The following is a 23,968-nucleotide window of genomic DNA, read 5'->3' on the forward strand; positions in this document are numbered from 1 at the left end:
TTGAGGGAATGTTATATGCGCTCTCTACCTCCTGTACAGATGAATTCCTTGCACAATGGTTCTTTGTTTTCTGGAAGCCTTGCCTTTCTTTAGCCTTGAGGCAGATTTGGGCGATAGTGATTGTTAAGCAAACGGGCCCCGCTCCCAGAGTGTACCGGTATTTGGTCTGGTGAGATAAAGCCTAGAGCTGTTTGTTAGATTGTGTTCTGCAGGGTTTTTGCTATCTAACAGAGTTAGCCTGGCTGCACGGCCCTAAGGAGAGACACAGGAGGGGAATATCCCAATTTCAACCAATAGCTGGTGTGATAATTCTTCTTATGGTGTCTATGTGTCCCGTGCTGAAATTACAGGCTCTTTTAAGGTTCTAGAGAATAACTTTGTGGCTGGCAGGTGGGGGAGACTGTAGCTCTACAGAACCCTATGGCTCTACATCTCCTCACAGGGAGCACAGGGAGGAACCTGGAAGGTTCCTACATCTCTGACGCAACCACTAGTGTCACTACCAGTGTTCACGATACAGCCCAGGGAATTATAAAACTCCCTGACAGCCACGGGTTCAAACTTGGTGACTTCTGGGGCCTGCTAGGGCTCTGGGAGTGTGGCTAGGTAATGGTGATCCATCATTGATCGATATCACATAGTTATCTGATTCACTGATCCAATTTGCTGATTCTGGTGATTCTGTGTGTCTGAATCAGAGTTAATTTGCAGTAGATGAGATTGATGTGTGAATGGGTGTAATCCTTGTAGAGTGGTTTTGGATTAATCGTGTAGAGGAATTGCTATTTGATGACTGATGGTGATTTGATGTGAGTACTGTGGGGAATTTACTGACTGAACTGGAGCTGGGAGGACACATGGCTGCTTAAATAAGGTCTGACATGAATACCAGTAAAAAGCAGGAGCGTGAGGCCAGAGGAGCTGATTCCGGAGCTCAGACTGCAGTGGAGGAATACACTTATTTTTTCATACTTCCAAGAGTTAATCAGCAAAACTTTTTATTTATTTGGGACCCGAATCAAATGGGAGTGTCTGGCAGCTCCATAAAATTGACATACTGCATGTTTCATCAGAACTTTCAGTCAGACCTGTCGGCACACTGCTGTCATTAGGAAGACGAGCCGAAGACAAATATGCATCCTACATCTGTGAGGGAGGAGAAGAGAAGCCTTCCTCTTCACAGATTAAAGGCTGGATTAGTTCCTTTTGACCAGCTGACTAATCAGAAGAGAAGTTTGAAGAAGCGACATCTGGATCCATGAATCTGGAATTATCATGTCTACAAGTGCAACAACAGTTGCGATCCAGTGATCGTTAGAGGTCACGGGCCGATGACGCCAACAGGACCACATCATCTGCAAAGAGCAGAGACCCGATCCTGAGGTCACCAAACCGGACCCCCTCAATACCATGACTGCACCTAGAAATTCTGTCCATAAAAGTCACGAACTGGCTTTTGCTTTTCAATATAAATAATCTGTAGATTGATGTTTTTCAAATTTAGACTGATAGCATTTGATGTGAGTACTGCGGGGAAATTACTGACTGAACTGGAGCTGGGAGGACACATGGCTGCTTAAATAAGTTCTGACATGAATACCAGTAAAAAGCAGGAGCGTGAGGCCAGAGGAGCTGATTCCGGAGCTCAGACTGCAGTGGAGGAATACACTTATTTTTTTCATACCTCCAAGAGTTAATCAGCAAAACTTTTTATTTATTTGGGACCCGAATCAAATGGGAGTGTCTGGCAGCTCCATAAAAATTACATACTGCATATTTCATCAGAACATTTAGTCAGACCTGTCGGCACACTGCTGTCATTAGGAAGACGAGCCGAAGACAAATATGCATCCTACATCTGTGGGGGAGGAGAAGAGAAGCCTTCCTCTTCACAGATTAAAGGTTGGATTAGTTCCTTTTGACCAGCTGACAAATCAGAAGAGAAGTTTGAAGAAGCGACATCTCGATCCATGAATCTGGAATTATCATGTCTACAAGTGCAACAACAGGTTTGACAGTTTTCCTGCTTATTAAATGAACTTGTTCTAGATTTTTCGTGATCTTACTGTCAGATATTCTGGAATTCAGATGGAATTCAGCAGGCTTGTTTTTATTATGCTGTCGGACACTCTCGGTGGACTTTTCAAAAGGCCTTTGAGGCAGCAATAAAAGTGAGAGATTTCCCCCTTTTCTTTGCAACTTTCAGTGCACGAGTTCACGTGCACATTCACAAGCTGTCATTACTGCACTCGGCAGCACTGGGGGAGATGTTGGCAGGAGGAGAGGGGACCTTTGTTGCTGTGATCACAGACGCATGAGAAGATTACAGTACAATGCTCATGGAGATCACCGACAGTCTGCAGTCATCACCCATGGCTCCGTCTGTCCGTCTCCCTCTGGCTCCCACAGTCATTCTGCTTGAAACGGGAACTCAGAGAGGAAATCGCAATATGTCCCCCTTTTTTTAAACAGTAATAAGCAGATTATTTTGTGAAAACAACAGATCAAAAGTGTTGTTGACAGGAGCACTTCCTCATGGCAACACCACTCACCTCTCCAGTTTGACCAGTTCCTCAGCACGTTTCCTGCAGCAATGACAAAACTTCTACTAGCTTAATCTACAGTACAGCTGCATACTGTATATACACCAATATACTGTACACGCAAAACTGTGTTGTCCTATGTTACACCGACAGGCTGTGGTGGCAATATTTTAAAATATGTTTTAGTATATAACATATTTTCCAGTCATAACTGTTATAGTGATGAAAACCACATTGATATTAAGCTTATGACAACAAGAACACAACATAAACAAAGTAAATAATGACTAAGAAGAATCAATCACAATAGATTATTACACTAAACTCTTGACTCGACCAGTTGGTCACTTTACTGGCTTCATGTTTTAAGATGGTGACAGTTCTGCATGCTTGAGGTGCACCTTTTAAACACCCTTTCACAAATGGAGACTATTCCTGCTCTTCTCGATATGTAAATAATCGGTATGGCGCCTCTTGTGGTGGACAGCAGCACTTGTGCTTCACATGAAATATAAAAACAATCTAATCATGAGCCACAGAGCCAGAGCAGGACTTACGAATGAGCCTCTGATGATTTGACCATGTGGCCACATGTATAAAGAGACTCATTAAGATCTTTTAGATGGCATATTATTGATAGATAAGGTATTTTGGGGGGACTTTAGGACCTGTAGCTTCTGTGAGGCCAGATAGGTTGCTCTTATTTCTCTTTGTCCTGTCTGCACTGACCTCACTGAAAACTCCAAGCATGATCCCACTCTCCCAGTATCTCCACTGGTGCCGGGTGTGTCCTCTTGACTGGGCCGCCTGCCTGCAGAGACGTGACAGCAACAACATTTTGGATTTCCCTGTGTGTGTTGCAGCTTCCAGCGCTGGTGGCGCCACCACTGCTGCAGCCCACCACTCAAATTTGGCCCTAGAACCTGCTGACATCGCCGTGATTGTCGTCTACTTCATAACCGTCATTGTGGTCGGGATTTGGGTGAGACCTGGAAGTCTTTTATCCACACAAAGCAACAGTTTTAATACTGTGTCTCAGCAGCAGATGCCTTTGGGAACATTTTCGTTAGTACCACATTGCATAATCAACGTTTTTGAATTGTACTATTTAGTTAGTTAAACAGTTGACATAGTGCATGAAATAGTGAGAGAAGGTGTGTTTCTGATTATAATCGTAGATATATGGAGAAAAATCCTTGTTTGTCTCTCAACTTCTGTCTCGTAGTCTTCGAGGAGAGCCAGTCGCAGCACTGTCGGAGGGTATTTCCTGGCTGGCTGTTCAATGACTTGGTTTCCGGTACTAAATGTTGTTTGTTGCTTTATCAGCATACTATGATTGTGGACGCGTACGGCTGGAATGCAGACAAAGGCAACACACACACAGTATTGAGCTGCTTCCAACTGCTGCTGTTCAACAGTTAACTCACTTTACCAGCAGCTTCCAGAGACAAGAGAGTTTCAAAAAATGATATCATGACAGTCTACATATTTGTGTAGCTGGTAGCATATTTCCAAGCATAAGTAGCACATAATGTGGAGAACAGAATGACTTTTTATGGGTTTTATAGAGACGATTCTGTTTGCAGATCGGAGCCTCTCTGATGTCCAGCAACGTTGGCAGCAGTTTGTTTATCGGGCTAGCGGGACAAGCAGCTATGGGAGGCTTGGCAGTCGGTGGATATGAATGGAATGTAAGCATATTCATCAAGAAGAGGGTTTCATTTTTTTTGTTTTGGCCTCTATAACTAAACTTATACTCAGATTCTGTTACCTGCTTAACTACAAATAGAAAGAAAAAAGGAGGAATACTACGGTGGCCGTAGAATACACTTATTTTTTTCAGACCTCCAAGAGTTAATCAGCAAAACTTTTTATTTATTTGGGACCCGAATCAAATGGGAGTGTCTGGCAGCTCCATAAAAATTACATACTGCATATTTCATCAGAACATTCAGTCAGACCTGTGGGCACAAGGCTGTTATCAGGAAGACGAGCCGAAGACAAATATGCATCCTACATCTGTGGGGGAGGAGAAGAGAAGCCTTCCTCTTCACAGATTAAAGGTTGGATTAGTTCCTTTTGACCAGCTGACTAATCAGAAGAGAAGTTTGAAGAAGCGACATCTCGATCCATGAATCTGGAATTATCATGTCTACAAGTGCAACAACAGGTTTGACAGTTTTCCTGCTCATTAAATGAACTTGTTCTAGATTTTTCGTGATCTTACTGTCAGATATTCTGGAATTCAGATGGAATTCAGCAGGCTTGTTTTTATTATGCTGTCGGACACTCTCGGTGGACTTTTCAAAAGGCCTTTGAGGCAGCAATAAAAGTGAGAGATTTGCCCCTTTTCTTTGCAACTTTCAGTGCACGAGTTCACGTGCACATTCACAAGCTGTCATTACTGCACTCGGCAGCACTGGGGGAGATGTTGGCAGGAGGAGAGGGGACCTTTGTTGCTGTGATCACAGACGCATGAGAAGATTACAGTACAATGCTCATGGAGATCACCGACAGTCTGCAGTCATCACCCATGGCTCCGTCTGTCCGTCTCCCTCTGGCTCCCACAGTCATTCTGCTTGAAACGGGAACTCAGAGAGGAAATCGCAATATGTCCCCCTTTTTTTAAACAGTAATAAGCAGATTATTTTGTGAAAACAACAGATCAAAAGTGTTGTTGACAGGAGCACTTCCTCATGGCAACACCACTCACCTCTCCAGTTTGACCAGTTCCTCAGCACGTTTCCTGCAGCAATGACAAAACTTCTACTAGCTTAATCTACAGTACAGCTGCATACTGTATATACACCAATATACTGTACACGCAAAACTGTGTTGTCCTATGTTACACCGACAGGCTGTGGTGGCAATATTTTAAAATATGTTTTAGTATATAACATATTTTCCAGTCATAACTGTTATAGTGATGAAAACCACATTGATATTAAGCTTATGACAACAAGAACACAACATAAACAAAGTAAATAATGACTAAGAAGAATCAATCACAATAGATTATTACACTAAACTCTTGACTCGACCAGTTGGTCACTTTACTGGCTTCATGTTTTAAGATGGTGACAGTTCTGCATGCTTGAGGTGCACCTTTTAAACACCCTTTCACAAATGGAGACTATTCCTGCTCTTCTCGATATGTAAATAATCGGTATGGCGCCTCTTGTGGTGGACAGCAGCACTTGTGCTTCACATGAAATGTAAAAACAATCTAATCATGAGCCACAGAGCCAGAGCAGGACTTACGAATGAGCCTCTGATGATTTGACCATGTGGCCACATGTATAAAGAGACTCATTAAGATCTTTTAGATGGCATATTATTGATAGATAAGGTATTTTGGGGGGACTTTAGGACCTGTAGCTTCTGTGAGGCCAGATAGGTTGCTCTTATTTCTCTTTGTCCTGTCTGCACTGACCTCACTGAAAACTCCAAGCATGATCCCACTCTCCCAGTATCTCCACTGGTGCCGGGTGTGTCCTCTTGACTGGGCCGCCTGCCTGCAGAGACGTGACAGCAACAACATTTTGGATTTCCCTGTGTGTGTTGCAGCTTCCAGCGCTGGTGGCACCACCACTGCTGCAGCCCACCACTCAAATTTGGCCCTAGAACCTGCTGACATCGCCGTGATTGTCGTCTACTTCATAACCGTCATTGTGGTCGGGATTTGGGTGAGACCTGGAAGTCTTTTATCCACACAAAGCAACAGTTTTAATACTGTGTCTCAGCAGCAGATGCCTTTGGGAACATTTTCGTTAGTACCACATTGCATAATCAACGTTTTTGAATTGTACTATTTAGTTAGTTAAACAGTTGACATAGTGCATGAAATAGTGAGAGAAGGTGTGTTTCTGATTATAATCGTAGATATATGGAGAAAAATCCTTGTTTGTCTCTCAACTTCTGTCTCGTAGTCTTCGAGGAGAGCCAGTCGCAGCACTGTCGGAGGGTACTTCCTGGCTGGCCGTTCAATGACTTGGTTTCCGGTACTAAATGTTGTTTGTTGCTTTATCAGCATACTATGATTGTGGACGCGTATGGCTGGAATGCAGACAAAGGCAACACACACACAGTATTGAGCTGCTTCCAACTGCTGCTGTTCAACAGTTAACTCACTTTACCAGCAGCTTCCAGAGACAAGAGAGTTTCAAAAAATGATATCATGACAGTCTACATATTTGTGTAGCTGGTAGCATATTTCCAAGCATAAGTAGCACATAATGTGGAGAACAGAATGACTTTTTATGGGTTTTATAGAGACGATTCTGTTTGCAGATCGGAGCCTCTCTGATGTCCAGCAACGTTGGCAGCAGTTTGTTTATCGGGCTAGCGGGACAAGCAGCTATGGGAGGCTTGGCAGTCGGTGGATATGAATGGAATGTAAGCATATTCATCAAGAAGAGGGTTTCATTTTTTTTGTTTTGGCCTCTATAACTAAACTTATACTCAGATTCTGTTACCTGCTTAACTACAAATAGAAAGAAAAAAAAAGTCTACGCTAAGAGCAGGTCGGGTGAGGAACAGTCAGATTTATAGACAGGAACAAACCCCGAGAAAGCACTGCAGCAGCAGTCCGAGCAAAGTGAGCAGGACAGGACGTCTGGATTCAGATTCTTTCAACAGTGGCCATGAAGACCATGAATAAAGGTTGAGTTCCTGCCACAACCTGAGGACAGTGATATCAGTGGTCCCAGGTTTTACATGATTATATGACAATGTTAGAAAATGCCAGTAATATTTCCCTGAGGTTCCTGCAGTGGGAGCAGCCTGAAGAGGTGTCTTCCCCCATCACGTCCATTCAAATGAGCCTAGCACAGGAGGACTTGGAGAAACTTCAGAGTCACAGCAAAGGGACAAAAGTCTTTTCTCAACCCAACTGTTTTGCTTTTCCATCCATCCATTCCTTGACCCGGAGAAGGCACTCCACCTTTTTCCAGTTGAGAACCATGGCCTCGGATCTGGAGGTGCTGATTTTAATCCCAGCCGCTTCACATGCAGCGGCGAACCGATCCAGTGATAGTTAGAGATCACGGGCTGATGACGCCAACAGGACCACATCATCTGCAAAGAGCAGAGACCCGATCCTGAGGTCACCAAACCGGACCCCCTCAACACCATGACTGCACCTAGAAATTCCGTCCATAAAAGTCACGAACAGGGCTGTCCTGGCTTTTGCTTTTCAATATAAATAATCTGTAGATTGATGTTTTTCAAATTTAGACTGATAGCATTTTTTAGTACAAGGATGTACTGTATCATTACAAAGGTGGAGGAAAACGTCTTAAAAGTTTCTGATTGCACTGTATATTTGTGTGAAATATATTAGCCTTTTAAGCAATGTTTGATATTGGCTTTATTTTTTACCAATATCGATATACTGGTATTGTCTAGCTCTTTATTTCTGATACTGATACCAGCCGTACCAATATACGCAGGTTTCCACTGACAGGCTTGTGTTGCTGCAAGTGACGACGCAGTTTGATGACATTATCAAACGTGTCTGACACACGTCAACATCTTTAGGATCAGCTCAGAAAGACAGAAGTCAAGCATTTAATGCATTAATTTGATTTAATTTAATTTCACCAAGCAAGGAACAAAAATATCTCAAAAGCAACACATCACATCTCATCTTTTGACATTTTAAGTGAAAGCAGCTGAAGACTTTGATGTGAAAGATGTTCATGCTCTGTAAAAGTTGTGTTAATCAGGAAGAAAAAACTAATACTGATTATTTCATTTTTACATTTAAATTTTTTCAATATTCTACACAAGTCTTGAAACATCCAAAATCTCTGTAAACTGATGAAAAATACTTGAAGGACTTTCCCTAATGTCTTTGTCCAGGCTACGTGGGTGCTCGTGGCTCTCGGTTGGCTCTTCGTACCTGTCTACATCTCTGCTGGAGTGGTGACCATGCCCGAGTATCTCGGCAAACGCTTTGGAGGGCAGAGGATACGCATCTACACTTCGGTTTTGTCACTCATCCTCTACGTTTTCACCAAATTATCTGTAAGACACGCACATACACTCAGAGTCTTGGTCCAAGGAAACACGAGGTGAGAGGGCATCAGAGGGTCCACATGAATGTGTTTGTGGACCACAGGCAGATATCTTCTCAGGAGCACTCTTCATCCAAGTCTCCTTGGGCTGGGATCTCTATCTGTCCACAGCCATCCTGCTGCTCATCACTGCTGCTTATACTGTGACAGGTAAGCGTGTAATGCTTGTGCTATGTGTCCTACTACCATATTGTGTGGACAGCAATGGTGCTGACAGTGTGTGTGTGGACGTCTCTGTAGGAGGCATCGCAGCAGTGATCTACACTGATTCTCTTCAGACCATCATCATGGTTGGAGGAGCCTTAGCACTAATGTTCATATGTAAGTCGATTTACATGTTGCCACTAATAATCACACGCTGTTAAGGTTGAACACAAGTGGCCCTGCTGGTTGTTCACCCAGACTTTGATGCTGGACACGTCTGTCTGTTGTGTATCATGTCCAGCATTTGCTAGAATCGGATGGTACGAGGGCCTGGTAGAGCAGTATATGTCAGCGATTCCTTCAGTCACAGTTCCCAACACCACCTGTCACCTGCCTCGCAATGACTCCTTCAACATGTTCAGAGACCCCGTGTCAGGTGATCTACCCTGGCCAGGTATGGTGTTTGGCCTCACTATCCTGGCTACATGGGTCTGGTGCACAGATCAGGTAAGTCTCTCACACTGACTCCTCCTGGCTCCTACTGGTTCATTCTGGCTCCTTCTGACTCCTTCTTGCTCCTTCTGGCTCTGTGACAGATGATGTTATTTGAACTCAATTCATTGAGTCTTTAAAGGAGGTGTTAACACACCTTGATTCTGTAGTTTGAGCAATTGTTTTTGTCACAGTAAAGTCAAAACATTAATATGAGATTTAACAGCAATTTAATGTATCACAGTATCACAGCAGAAACCAGACTGAACACTGGTGCATAATATCAAATGATGTTTAAAAGCTGCTTGTTTTGACTTTGGCTTGTGAACCAATGCACACAAACCCTGTCTAGTGCTTAAGATGTTGACATGTTTTTTGGCAGTATTTCTCTGAATCTCTTCATTAACTTCATGCTGCTGTCTCTTGGTTGCTTCTGATCTGCAAACCATGTCCTTCATTAAAACACAAATGATTTCATTGCAAATATAGTCTGAAACGCTGAAAAGGTCAACGTGTCCTACATCATCCTAAATCTCTTTGTTCTTTGATCGGATATCAATAAGATGACTGAACAGATTCAGAGTGAGACTTTCTGTGGTTTATGAGGTTCTGGAGTTAATACTACTGTGTGTGTGTGTGTGTGTGTGTGTGTGTGTGTGTGTGTGTGTGTGTGTGTGTGTGTGTGTAGGTTGTAGTCCAGAGGTCTCTATCAGCCAAATCATTGTCTCATGCTAAAGGTGGCAGTATTTTGGGAGGTTACCTCAAATTATTGCCCACCTTTTTTGTCGCCATGCCAGGCATGATCAGCAGAATACTCTTTCCAGGTAAGTTTGCCCACTTTATGTTCTCATCAATGATATTAAAAAAAACAACACACTTTTTGCCAACCTTTTTAAATTGATGTTAAAATTGTTTTGTTGGTTGTTTTAATGAGCTTGAACCCCACATATGTGTAGTGTTGGCATGTTAGTAAGTTCCCACAGCACTTATTCTGCTGCTTGGTGCATGTGTTGCACTTTACTTTTTTTTTTTTTTAACTTATTTTGGCTTTAACATAACTAGATTTTTAAGGTTAATCAATTAAAATAAAAAAATACAGAATTCATGAATTTTAATCGCATTTCTGTGTTTTATTTGTGTGTGTGTGTGTGTGTGTGTGTGTGTGTGTGTGTGTGTGTGTGTGTGTGTGTAGATGAGGTAGCTTGTGTGGATCCAGTAGTGTGTAAGAGCATCTGTGGAACTGAAGCTGGCTGCTCCAATATTGCCTATCCGAAACTGGTGGTGGAGCTCATGCCTGTGGGTGAGTTGCACACGTGCACACATGCACCCACACGCACACACACATACAGAAGCACACACACAAACACAGAAAAATAACTATTCTATTCTATTCTAATAACTATTTAAACTACTCTTGCTTTTTGAACCTTCTCAGGTCTTCGAGGTCTGATGCTAGCAGTTATTTTAGCTGCTCTGATGTCCTCTCTGACCTCCGTCTTCAACAGCAGCTCAACTCTGTTTACTCTGGACCTCTACCACAAAGCCAGGCCAAAGGCTTCTGAAATGGAACTCATGATTGTTGGGAGGTATGGTAAATAAACTATCCTTTCGATGGCTGGGGGGCCACAGCTACACTGATAAAAATGTGTTCTCCTTGCACGATCCACTTTTCCTCTGTTGACAGTTTGTGAAGGTTTTCATGTATTCCCAATGAAATGGTTTTTTTCCGCTTCCTTTTTCCACTTTATTCCTGTAAACTTTTTTCTTGTCAGACAAATTTCATCTGTCTCTTAATGCACTCCTTTAAGTTTTGCCTTTCTTTCAGTTTCATCATAAAATGACCCCATTCTCTCTGTTTCAGGGCTGTCATTGTTATCTTGGTGTCCATTAGTCTGTTATGGATTCCAGTCATCCAGGCATCCAACAGTGGACACCTCTTTGATTACCTCCAGTCGGTGGCCAGTTCTTTAGTTCCACCTGTTACCGCTGTCTTTATTTTGGCTATCTTCTGGCCCCGTGCAAATGAGCAGGTGAGACAATCTGGACATTCTGTGCCCTCATACTGTATATAAACACACACTACACTTTCTACTCTAACATGTGTGAGGCATCAAGAACCTCACTTATTTCTTGTTGATGCAGCACTTTAGTAGAGATCTTTGAGCTCTTGGTGGTTCACCCATTCACATAGTGATGGCAGAAACTGGCAGAATCAGTCATACACATTGATACGTCAAACATGCAGCATGGACCCTTGGACCCCGTCGACCCATAATTAATCCAGGAACCTTCTGATTCCTTCAGAAACTCCTCTGCTTTGACCAAATAATTTAGTCCAACATTCGTGAGATTAAATGACAACACCACTCACACCCTTCCTTGCCATGCTGTCACTGTGCCCGCATGAGCTCTGAATTTATCTAGGACAGATGTGGAGTCCCAACTAGGGTACCTTTTATTATCTGTCATCAAGAAAACTCTGCAGTTGTTGAGAGCATTAAATATCAATGGAGATGTGAATAAAGCTTCTCTGGGGTAAGCTCCAATATTGACCCAGAGTCCTGGGAACTGTGCACCTGAATCTCTGGCCCTCAACTGGAACACAAACTGGGTTTCCATTACAGGCTTTGGCAAAATAAAGGTGATCTTCTTTAATCCCGGTTAATCACAGTTGTAGTTTGTATGCATTTCCTTCCAAGCTTCGTAATACTCATGAAATCTTACCTTGCGAGACTTGGCTGGAATAAAGATTGACATTATTGAAGACAAGAGGACACGGGATGAGTACGGTACATCAGCAAAGACAGTATGTTGGCAAAGACCACGTATGAGGGGAGTATGTCACCGCAATGCTGCTACATATTTCTATGATGAAACATCTAAAATTCCTCATGTAAAACCTTTAATGATATTTCAGAGGTTTTTTCCATTCCCTGTTTCACATTGGGCTGATAAGGTTTTGCACCTTTCTAAGGCTAATGGAAACCACAGGCCACGTCCCTGTCTCACAGCCCCTCCCCCCTCCCCTTTTAAGATTTTGACTGGTTGGAGGGTTTATTTATTTACTGTAAATTCTGCACGATAGAGCATACCTGCAGGGGGCCACTTGGAAACATGAATTCTTTATGGTCCACAGAAAGTTCATTTTAAATGTTTAATTACTAAACACGGCAGTAAGAAAGCTGTACAATGTCATTCGTGTAACATGTGGGTTAAAAAAATAACAAGCTGACCAGCTGTTGATGAGCTGCAACTTAAAAGCTGCATCGTCAGCAGTTGTTCCTGTGCTATTGAGTAAGTCCTAAAAATCCATAAATAAACCACACCACTCTATAAGCTGAATTGGTCAAAGCCCGGGGAAAAAGTAACGACTTATAGTGCTGAATTTATGGTATTTGGTTTTAGGGGTTACATTGTGTGTGTGTGCATATGTGTGTGAGTGTCTCTATGCATGTGTGTATGCTTGTCTGTGTATATGTTGTATATATGCACGTGCAGCTCTGTAATGACCTCTTTTAACATGATTACAGCAAATAATCTTCAGTTTCTGCAGTCCTGCCAGGGTTTGGTGCTCAAGGATGACAGAAATCTCCACAACCTGCTGTCATACAAGTATCTGCAGTTTATGTTATGTGTCTGTGTCTTAGGGGGCGTTCTGGGGTCTCATCGTGGGACTAGTTGTTGGACTGACCCGCATGATTCTGGAGTTCTCCACCAGTCATCCTGCCTGTGGTCAGGATGACCTGCGACCAGCTGTCCTGGCTCGTGTCCACTACCTGTACTTCGCCATGATCCTCTTCTCGATCTCATGTATTGTGATTGTGACAGTCAGCCTGGCCACAGCACCAATAGCTGAAGAACATGTAAGGAACATATCAGACATTTGCTATTAACATTTTCTTTTAAACCTTACAAATGCATAAAATCTACCAAAAGTCATTGCCTTTATTCATTTAGCACACTAGCATACCAATACTCAAAACAAGCATATTTGCCTGAGCAGAGCAGTGGAGTGAATGTCCATGGTTTAAAAATTGTACAACCATCCCACTATCACACCTTAAAGGTGCTGAAGTATCAGTACTTGATAGTTCTGATCACTGTTTACCGCACTACAAATGTTGAGATTAACCACACCTTCTGACTATATAGGTTAATAGCAACGTGATGTAACCTCCCAAAACAGAATAAAGTCATCCAACTTATCCCCTCTGGCTCAGGTGTCAAGAAGCTGTATGTCTAACATACAATGTCAAAAGGAGGCAAATAAAAATCAGTATGAAATGTGAAAAGGCAGGTTCAGTAACGTTCATGTTTAAATAGGACAATCAACTTTAAAGATACTCAAAAGTGTTGTACAATAGATTTTTAAACTGAAAGAATCAAAATTATGATGATATTGGTAATGATGATGATGCTGGTCTTTGCTCTGCAGCTGTACCGTCTCACCTGGTGGTCCAGATTTAGCCAGGAGCCTCGTGTTGACCTTATAATTGACGTCGGAGTCCCTGAAGCTCTGGACCCGGAACCTAGCAATGATTCTGAGGAACCCAAGAAACCAGTACCTTGCTGGCGCAGAGCTGTTCTGGTCATCTGTGGTCTGAACGGCTCAGGTTCTGGTCCTGTTGCCCCAGAGAAGGAAAACAGTGAACTGAACTCTCTGCAGGAGAAACCACTCTGGAGAAATGTCTGCAACATCAATGCCCTGCTGCTTCTAGCCATCAATGTATTTCTCTATGGATACTGGGTCTAATTCGCGTTATGTCTTTCACAGTTCTGAACTATTGTTCACGTCAGAGTCTTGCTCAAGGTCACAACAGTACTGAGCTGGCCTTACAATGTTAATAATGCTGGAAATAACGTTTTCCATGCTTTTCACTTATTTTCAGTTTTAGACAATCAAAACAATTTTAAATGCAATATATATACATTTATATACAATCCATGCTTCCTGAAAACACACAGAGGCCTTGAAGAGAATTATTTTATCTTGTTAGCATCTTTTATCTTATTAGCATGTGTTATACTATATGTTTTGTTTTATGTTACAGTTAGTTTAGAAGTTAGGAATACTATATACTCTTTAGTAGGAATACACATAAGCCAGTCAGTTGACCCTTCCTTGACCTGAAGACTGGTCAGACAGTTGGAGCCAGCCAGACAGGAAAGGGTAGATCCCCATCGTAAAACATGACAACGTAGTTTACTGGTGTTGATAAGTTCCTTGGCAGGAATATGACTTCGGACCTGGCCATCTGGAGAAGATAATGGACAAGAAGGATCACACCAACACCAAAGGAGGCTGGAAGAAGAAGATGGGGTCATCCAAGAAGAAGGACTGGATTGGACTGAATTAGCATCAATAATTTACATATGTCTTTCTATAAAAGACTGGGTCAAGGGATAGTTAGGTCGTCAGACTTCATGCCCTGACAATTGACTCTGTTGTTGCTAGGGTTATGAACTGGCCCAGAGCTCTGTAATATTTGTATCTTGAATTGATTCTGTTTGCTAAATACATCTGTTTGCTAAATACATCTGTTTGCTAAATACATTTTGAAATTGACATTTGTTTACTTGAAGTCTTCATTTAAAGAACACGTGGATTGGCAGTGACACACGAGAGGTACTGCAATCCAACAATTTGGTGACCCCGACGTGATGAAGACAGAGAAGTCATCTGAGGCAAAGAATTCAACAACGGTCACTTCGGAAGACAACTGACGACAAAGGGATCCCTAATAAAAGGTAAGCAGACACCTGTTTAATCAAAAGCTCTGCACATTGGCAATTTCCAAGAAATTTGTCGTCACTGTCAATTGAAGTGTCCTAGTTATAAATTCCAGATACAAATATAAAAGTACTGTTGAAAAACAGGGAAGTACTGTTGAAAAAACAGGGAAGTACTGTTGAAAAACAGGGAAGTACTGTTGAAAAACAGGGAAGTACTGTTGAAAAACAGGGAAGTACTGTTGAAAAAAAACAGGGAATTACGGTTAGAGTAAACTGTAACTAGTACAGTGCTGTATTGCTGTATGCAGTGCACTGTATATCTGTTAGATCCATTATGTTAAAGTTATCTCTTATTTGCTTTTGCCTTGTTATATTCTTATATTGTTTCACATTACTTAATGTTTCCTGTTATTTGCTAATGCTTAATGTTCATGATGCTTGATATGTCAACTTGAACTTCTCTGATCACCCCCCCCCCCCCCTCCACCTCCCTTTCTCCCTCCCGCCTCCCGCCATTCTCCCTTGCCCGCCTTTTTTTTTAAAAAGGGAGGAGGGCCCCCCCCCCCCCCCCACCTCCCTTTCTCCCTCCCGCCTCCCGCCATTCTCCCTTGCCCACCTGTTTCTAATAAGGAAGGGCGGGAGTTACAAAACAGTTACAAATCAGTTTTGCCATAGTCCTGACATATCCATCTGTGGGCAACATGAGTAGTTCTACATCCGTGATTGGTGAGACGGCTGTGACCGTTATAAGAGAATTGTGTGGAAAAGTAGTTGAAAAATCCACGGTGTTTGTACAGCGTTCTCAGGCGTCACCTTGTGAGCCTTTGCAGCAAGAATGGTCTTTGGAGCCTTATAGTCAAACAGGGAGTTTTGGGTATGTGTTCCGTTACAAGACGGGGGAGTTGATTCTCTATCAGCGGGAAGAATCTTCCACTGAGGGGCCTATGTTGTCGGCTACGATGTCTTCCAATGACTGGGGTGTGTTGAAACTGATCAAACCGGGAATGGTGTGTGTGACTGAAGAAGGCTGTGAAGAAAGAAACAACACAGAACAGAAACCTTCCACAGAACAAACATTTGTGAGCATTTGTGAAAACTATTGGAGAAAGTTAGACTGTTAGAACCCTAACACTGTGGTTCAGAAGAAAAGAGAAAAGAGTTGGTGGCTTCAAGTAAGAAATTTAGGGGCCTACGTTGTCTTCCGGTGTCCGAGGTGTGTAACTGAAGAAGCTTAAATCCCCTGGAGACCTGGAGGCCCTCCTGGAGAAAAACATTCTTAACATGAGTTATATCGCCTGAACCTGTTGTTTGGTAGAGTTCCCGTGTAGGGCCTTATCCCCATGGGAGCTACATCACCACCAGTTGGTCCATCGGGGCAGTCGTCAATATCAGACTTTTCGGCGCCAATCAACTTTTTTTTTTTTTCCTTCTCGCCAAGCATTGTAAAGCGAATATATACATGATCATCTCACAGTCATTAGCTCAGTCCTCCAGAACTTCATCGGAAGCTTCACCGTCTGCGAGCGCGTGTAACAAACAAAGATGGCTGCAAAGATGACTACCGGTAAGCCTCAAATTCTTCCCAAACTTTTCCTCTGTAGTTTTCTAAATAGTTTTAGAAAACTATTAATGAATGAACTATTAATGATTAACTACTATTTACGAATAACTGTGTTTTAGAAGTTACAGTAGAGGTTCACCATATGCCAATTTATCCTGGTAAGCAATCCGTGATCTTTTTAACCTGAAAGTTGTTCTATTTTTATTCTAGATTTTTAAGTGTAACTTTCTGTATCTTTAAAGTCAGCGCCGATGAGTTTGAAGGAATAACCCTCACGCAAACAGACATTGGTATTTTACATACAGTTTTTTTTTTTTTTTTTGTTTTGCTTTGTTTTTTATGAACAGCTCAGTTGTTCATAGATTGCTGAAATATAACTTTTTATGATACATTTTTCAGATCTGTTAGCCAGGGCTGAAAGATTGGTATCCGAAGACAACCAAGAAACTGAAAAAGCAGTAAAAGCATTGCTGTGTTCTGAAACCCCACCCCCCGTGCAGGGGACAAATTGCTGTGTAACTGAAATTGGTGAAATTGAGATTGAGAGCAGACCCTCGGCACTTCAACATGGGACTGACTCAAGTAAGCAGACGAACAAACTCTCCAGAAGACGTGTGAGACAGCCAGGAGGACCGAAGTCGACTGTACAAGGTAATATATTTATCTGTGATTAGAAGTATATACAAAATATGTGCCGTTTTGATGATTTGTATTTTAACGATTTTCCCCTCTGTCTAAACAGAACCATCAAAACAGAACCTTCAAACGTGCGCCTCTCTGAGCACTGTGACTCCCCCGGCAGCTCCACTCTCCCGTGAACCTTCTGCCCCTGCGAGGAGACGTAGAATACGGCAAGCGTGTACCACTCTGACCCCTGTACTTACAGCGGCACCAGATCCTTTCGAACCTGCGAGGCCGATAAGGAGACGTAGGAACCAGAGACACAAGTCTAACATTGTTAGGAGATTGTTTGATGGTATATTTTATACTATATCTTCTTGACTAATAATAATAATAATATATAAAAAAATAATAACTCATCTCTCATCTAATTACAGATTCAGGGTTGAGATTAAACGAGAGCGTTCCTGAACCGTCCTTCAACAGGGTCGAGGGGGATACGGGGGGCAACGATCATCCCCAACAACGGCACAAGCACCACGAGAGCGTTCGTCAACCGTCCTTCAACAGGGTGGACGGGGATACAGCCGGATACAATCATCCCCAACAACAGCACGAGCACCACGAGAGCGTTCCTGATCCGCTCTTTGACAGGGTGGAGGAGGATACAGGCTGCTACATTCATTCCCAACACCCCCAAGACAAGGTAGTGCTGGAGATTTTCAATAATGTCATACGGTATATTGTTTCCTCCAATTGTAACCAAAGGTGTACTAAAACAGTGTTGAAAAAGCTGTAATTTTTTTTTTTTTTCCTTTTTCTGTCTTTTGTTTAAGATATGGATGAGGATTTCAATGTTGAATATTTTAATCAAGTACCGATTGTTTTACAAATAGCTGTTGATCAATTAAGTGATGAGGATTTCAATGTTGAATATTTTAATCAAGTACCGAATGCTTTACAAATAGCTGTTGATCAATTAAGTGAAATTCCAATCTCCATTCCAATAAATTTACATTTTACAGAGCAAAATGAAAACGTCCTAGAACTTGACACCTTACAACTCATAAATGATGCCCTTGAAAACCTTAATGCAGTTAATGCAGTAGAGTTTGAAAATCATTCTCCTTCATCAGCTCTCCACACGCAAAGTGATCATGTCTTACACGCGGTAACAATCAGATCAGAGACGGATTCAGCAGAGACACAAGAAGGGGGGTCAGAGAGCAGCCCCTCAGCCCTTACACACATGGCCCCCCCTAAACTTTCTCCTCAGCAAGGGGGAGGAGGGCTAGGAGAAAATCCATCCGATCTCTCTCCTGAGCGGGGTGAGAGGTTTTTTAATGATTTTATCACATGGAGAACAAGACGCTCCTTTAACATTCCCACTCGGGGAAATGTGCCTGACATTGCAACATTCTATCGAGATGTAACAGGGGTTATCAGAGAATTGGTGGATGTTGCCAGACGACATAGTAGTCGCAATGACTTAATACAGTTGGAGGTGGTGGGTGAAAACGTACACAATCATGTTACAGTTGCTGTGGATGAACAAGGTGAAAATATTCTACCGGCTTTTAATGGAATGCTAGATCGGATTGTGCAGTCAAACGGTATCATTTCATCGGATGAGAATATAGAATTCATCCTTCACGTGGTGCAGAACCCAGGAGGAGGTGCCAAACGTAAGATGGAGAAAACTCTAGACTGTGAAATCATTGACAAAAAAAGACGTCACTTATTTATCGTAGACAACAGAGACAACCAGCTTTGCTTCGCCATCAGTCTAGCTCACGTTATCTACCCGAAACTTACTGAAAGAGGATGCCTTGATATTGCGAGGAAGTTGCAGCATCAGGCTGGTTTAAATGATGAGACCCCCGTCACTTTCAGTGACATTGGTAAATTTGAAAATATTCTGGGGCGTAAAATTGTTGTGTTTTACAGAACATGCCACAGTAAACCCCTCTCACATTATGAGACAAAATTCTCTGATCGTTCCAATCAGTTGTTTCTCTTTTTACTACAAAATCACTATTATGGGATAAAAAATCTCAAAGCCTTCCTGGGGTCGTCAGTCTGTAATTATTGTTACAAGACTTTTAAGCACCCCTATACCCACTTTTGTAAAGGTTACTGCGCAGTGTGCAACGATCCTGCCTGCCCCACAGAAGGGTTCAACACAGTGGTTTGCTCTGACTGTAACAGAACGTGTCGCTCACCCTCTTGTTTCATAAGACACAAATTGGTCGGTTCAAGCAGAAAGTCCAGCCTCTGCGACCAAATCAAAAAATGCACACGATGCGAACTATACTACAGTGTCAATTTGTCGTTAGACGATGCAAAGCATCGCTGTGCGGTGAAAAAATGTAAAATCTGTGGTGAAAAACTGCAGAGCGACTCTAAAGTCGATCATAGTTGTTACATTCCTACCCTCCAACCAGACATCTCACATCCTGATTTGGTTTTTTATGATTTTGAAACATTTGTGGGTCAAAATGGAGAGCATGTTCCTTTTTTAGTGCATACAAAAACATCCAAAGGTGAAGAGAAGGCGTTTTATGGTCTTGACTGTGCTAAAATGTTTATTTTGCATTTCAGGAAGCCACGATACAAACAGAACATCTTTATAGCCCATAATGCCAAGGGGTTTGACAGTTATCTGGTGTTAAAAGGTATGTTGGAACTGGATGTGACGCCACAACAGATTCTGATGAACGGGAGTAAAATCCTCAGTTTTGAGGAATCCCATTATGGTCTCAAATTCATAGATTCCCTCTCATTTCTCCCCATGTGTCTCAGCGCTATGCCCAAAGCCTTAGGATTCACTGACAAGACCAAGGGGTATTTCCCACACAAATTTAGCTCAGAAATTCACCTCAATTACGTGGGGCCCTATCCCGTTCCGTCCGACTACGACATAGATCGCATGACGGTGCGCGAACGGGAAGAATTTGACCCGTGGTACAACGAGGTCAGCCGCGGTACCTTTGACTTCAAAAAGGAGGCCTCGCTGTACTGCAAAAATGATGTTGACATTCTCACCCAGGGCAGTCTTAAATTTAGAGATCAGTTCCTAGGTGAGACGGGGGTAGACCCTTTTGGTTCTATCGCCATAGCCGGAGCCTGTATGAAGGTGTTTCGCACCAATTATCTGACTCCTAACACTCTGGCTATCCCCTGCCCGCACAACTATTTGAATCAGAGCAAAAGATTCTCTAGCGCATCGGTTCAATGGTTAGAATGGTTGATGCACAAAGAAAAAATCTTTATACAGCATGCTCTAAACATGGGTGAAAAACAGATTGGTGCATTTTTCGTAGACGGATATGCTGAGATTGACGGTGTAAAACATGTCTGGGAATTTCATGGATGTTTTTACCACGGCTGTCCCAGTTGCTTTGATCCCACAGTACAGTGCGATATGAGAGGCGTCACCTTTGGTGAACTGCACTACAAAAGTGAGAAGAGGGTGAGTGAGCTACAGACCACACATGGGGTTCGTGTTGTAGTCATGAGAGAACACACGTGGAACCAGATGAAAACAACATGCACGGAGGTTAAAGAATTTCTCCGTTGCTTTAACGCTCCTGAGCCTCTCAACCCCCGAAAAGCACTTTTCGGAGGTAGAACGAGCGCTTTAAAACTGCGACACACGGCAGCGCCCGATGAAACCATCCACTATGTTGATGTCACCTCACTGTACCCGTTTGTCAACAGTACTTGCTCTTACCCCTTTGGTCACCCCGTGATCATCTACAAAGATTTCGAGGACCCACGCAGCTACTACGGCTTCATCAGAGCCACTGTGTATCCTCCTCGAGGTCTTTTATTCCCCGTGTTACCGCACAAAAGTGAGGGAGGTAAATTACTCTTTACACTGTGTCGCACCTGTGCCGAAACTAACAATGAGGGTGGCCCCTGCGAACACGACGATGAGGGCAGAGCTCTGACGGGGGTCTGGGTCACCGTTGAATTCATCAAAGCTCTGGATGTGGGGTACAGGGTGGGTAAAATTACAGAAGTCTGGCACTTTGACAAGAGCAGCGACACTGTGTTTACCGACTACATACACACCTTTTTGAAAGGAAAGCAGGAAGCCTCGGGTTACCCCGCTGAGGCGACGGACCGAGAGAGCAGGGAAAAATACATCAGGGACTATCAGGAGCATCAGGGCATTCTTTTAGATGCTGGCAAAATCGAGACCAATCCTGTGAAAAGACAGGTTGCTAAATTGTGTCTCAACAGTTTGTGGGGAAAGTTTGCACAGAGAGATAATTTGTTTAAAACCACCATTGTCTCAGATCCTAAAGAATTCTTTAGTTACATGTTTTCAGGTAAATACAAAGTCGAATACTTTTCCGTTCTCCACAGCAACAGAGCTCTCATCAGGTGGAAATACACCGACAGGTACGTTCAACCCCCAGGTAAACAGAGTAATGTTTTTATTGCAGCATTCACCACAGCACACGCACGACTGAAGCTGTACAGTTATCTGGAAAAACTACAAGACAGAGTGTTTTACATCGACACAGATAGTTTAATCTATCTGGTCAAAGAGGGTGAGAAACCTCTAGAGCTGGGTAACTATTTAGGTGACCTGACGGATGAACTGGATGGTGACAGCATTCAAGAGTTTGCAGCGGCGGGTCCCAAGAGTTACGCGTACCAAACACGAAATAAAAAGAAAGTCGTCATGCGTGTGAAAGGTATCACTCAGACCCGGGAATTTTGTGAGCGTGTGAGCTTTGACAGTGTCAGAGAGCTGGTGGAGGGTTACCTGAGTAATAAACAAGAGGGAAACACGATCGAGATCCGTCAACACAGCATCAGACGTGATAAAAAGGGTTTCGCATTGAGAAATGTGTCATTTGATAAAAAAATTAGGGTGGTGTATGACAAAAGACGACTCTTTGCTGACGGAACAACTCTGCCTTTCGGGTATTAGAAATGCAGGAAATTGAATTTGATCCTAGGTTTATCTTTCCTTTTTCTTGTTTAATCGCGGGTCCGAGCGGGTGTGGAAAGACCTATTTTGTAAAAAATGTATTGGAAAACTGTGACCGTGTAATAAATGTTGTACCTGACAATATCGTGTGGATTTATACCTCTTTTCAACCTATGTACGCTGAACTGCAAAAGATGATTAAAAACATTAAATTTGTCAAAGGTCTGCCTGATTCTTTTGAAGATGAAACACTGTTTCCTCCTGATCAAAAGCATTTGATTATTTTGGACGATGTTATTTTTCAAGCCTCTGACCATCCTGAAGTGGTAAAGATTTTTACACAGTATCGCCACCACAGAAACATGAGTGTTATGATGTTGACTCAAAACGTGTTTCACCAGGGTAAACACAGTCGCACCATCAGTTTGAACAGCAATTATTTGGTCATGTTTAAAAACCCACGGGATAAACTACAAATGAATATATTGGCTCATCAGATTTTTCCATCACAAAAGACATTTTTCTTGGAGAGTTTTGAAGACGCCACAAAAGACCCTCACGGGTATTTAATAGTGGATCTCACCCCCGTCTGCCCAGATCCGTACAGACTGAGGACGGGTGTGCTTCCTCACCAGCAAGCGGCCGTTTACATCCCCAGAGCGTCGACGTAGATCATCATGTCAGCGCGTATAAAAAGAAACGCACCCCTGCTGAAGGCCCTGTACCGTGCCACACCCAAGAAACGTAGAGACATTCTTATTCACAGCTCCCCGGATTTTATCCAGACACTGTGTGAGATTTCTTTAAATCTTCTAAAAGGAAACCTCCCCCTGACTCCTTCTCAATTTAAAAAACTGAAGAGACAGAAAAAAATTATCAAACTGTTGGCTGATAAAAGAACCAGTTTAAAGAGGAAGCAACAGGTTCTAAAGAAGCAGACGGGCGGATTTCTTTTACCTCTCCTCTCAGCGGTGGTACCTTTGATCGGGAACCTCGTCGGAGGATTGATACGAAAATGACTTTGAAAAAGGCCCAAAAAATGTTTCTCGTCACCCCTCATCAACTCAACCGCCTGACGCGGCCCTCCCAGTCCATCAGAGATGTCGCGGAGGACGATTTGGATGCTAGGATGAGAGCCATCTTAAACGAGCAGGGGCTGAGCTCTCATGAAAAAATTAAAAAATATAACGCGTTACTGCAAAGATATCTGACCTTTGTGAAGCAGGATCAGACAGAGAATCTGACAGAGAATCTGACAAAGACGGAGGCAGAGGCAGATTCTGGGACGGACGTACGGACGTCCGATAGCATCATCGACGACGTGTTGCAGAGCCTCCCACCGCGAGATCGCAAGAACGCCGAATACGTCTTAAAGAAATTATCCGACCGTCACGATGTTTGGAATACAAAAGGGGAATTTGTGTACCGGGGCAACGTTGTAAAAGGGTCTCACATGATCGATCTATTCAAACGACTCTTGTTTCCTTTTAAAAAGAAAAAATCAGAGGGTTCTGAACCTCCCGGATGGACACATTTTTTAAATACTCTCTCAGAATTAAACATCCCTTTGTCTTCTATAAGTAACCCAAAAGCGCGTAATCAATACCGACTCCTCAAGATGGATGCGATCGGATCTCAAGACTCTGAAACACCTGCGGATCTACCGTCAAAAACTAGAAGACGAACAAATGACCCCCCGCGTTGGATTAACATTTCATCGTGAATAAATGTAATACACAAAGTTTTGTCTTTTACCAATAAAGCGTTTATTAAACATTTTTTCGAGCGTACAGTCATTCATTCAAAAACTTTAAAAATCTTTAAAACATTGCAAAAAACAACACCCTTG

The 23,968-nt window shown here is 42.7% G+C and overlaps 1 protein-coding gene across 5 annotated transcripts; it reads left to right on the forward strand.

Moving 5' to 3' along the window:
* The first annotated feature begins 1,412 nt into the window (after positions 1-1,412).
* LOC101063975 (sodium/glucose cotransporter 4) lies at positions 1,413-14,273 on the forward strand. 5 transcript variants are annotated; one of them, XM_029827896.1, is made up of 15 exons: positions 3,396-4,234; positions 4,490-4,713; positions 6,111-6,229; positions 6,473-6,544; positions 6,834-6,938; positions 8,406-8,570; positions 8,665-8,770; positions 8,861-8,941; positions 9,066-9,271; positions 9,945-10,080; positions 10,449-10,556; positions 10,692-10,842; positions 11,118-11,286; positions 12,904-13,119; positions 13,692-14,273. In XM_029827896.1, the coding sequence occupies exons 2-15, from the start codon at positions 4,692-4,694 to the stop codon at positions 14,007-14,009; spliced, it is 1,974 nt and encodes a 657-aa protein (XP_029683756.1). In that variant the 5' UTR covers positions 3,396-4,234; positions 4,490-4,691; the 3' UTR covers positions 14,010-14,273. The 5 variants fall into 5 exon arrangements, with proteins under 5 accessions (XP_029683757.1, XP_029683755.1, XP_029683756.1 ...); XM_029827899.1 differs by lacking the exon at positions 4,490-4,713 and having other exon boundaries at positions 3,812-3,840; positions 4,130-4,234; XM_029827897.1 differs by lacking the exons at positions 4,490-4,713; positions 6,111-6,229; positions 6,473-6,544; positions 6,834-6,938 and adding an exon at positions 1,413-2,009 and having other exon boundaries at positions 3,407-3,525; positions 3,769-3,840; positions 4,130-4,234.
* Positions 14,274-23,968: the final 9,695 nt, after the last annotated feature.

The sequence above is a fragment of the Takifugu rubripes genome, chromosome 20 (assembly GCF_901000725.2).
Source record: "Takifugu rubripes chromosome 20, fTakRub1.2, whole genome shotgun sequence".
Lineage (NCBI taxonomy): Eukaryota > Metazoa > Chordata > Actinopteri > Tetraodontiformes > Tetraodontidae > Takifugu > Takifugu rubripes.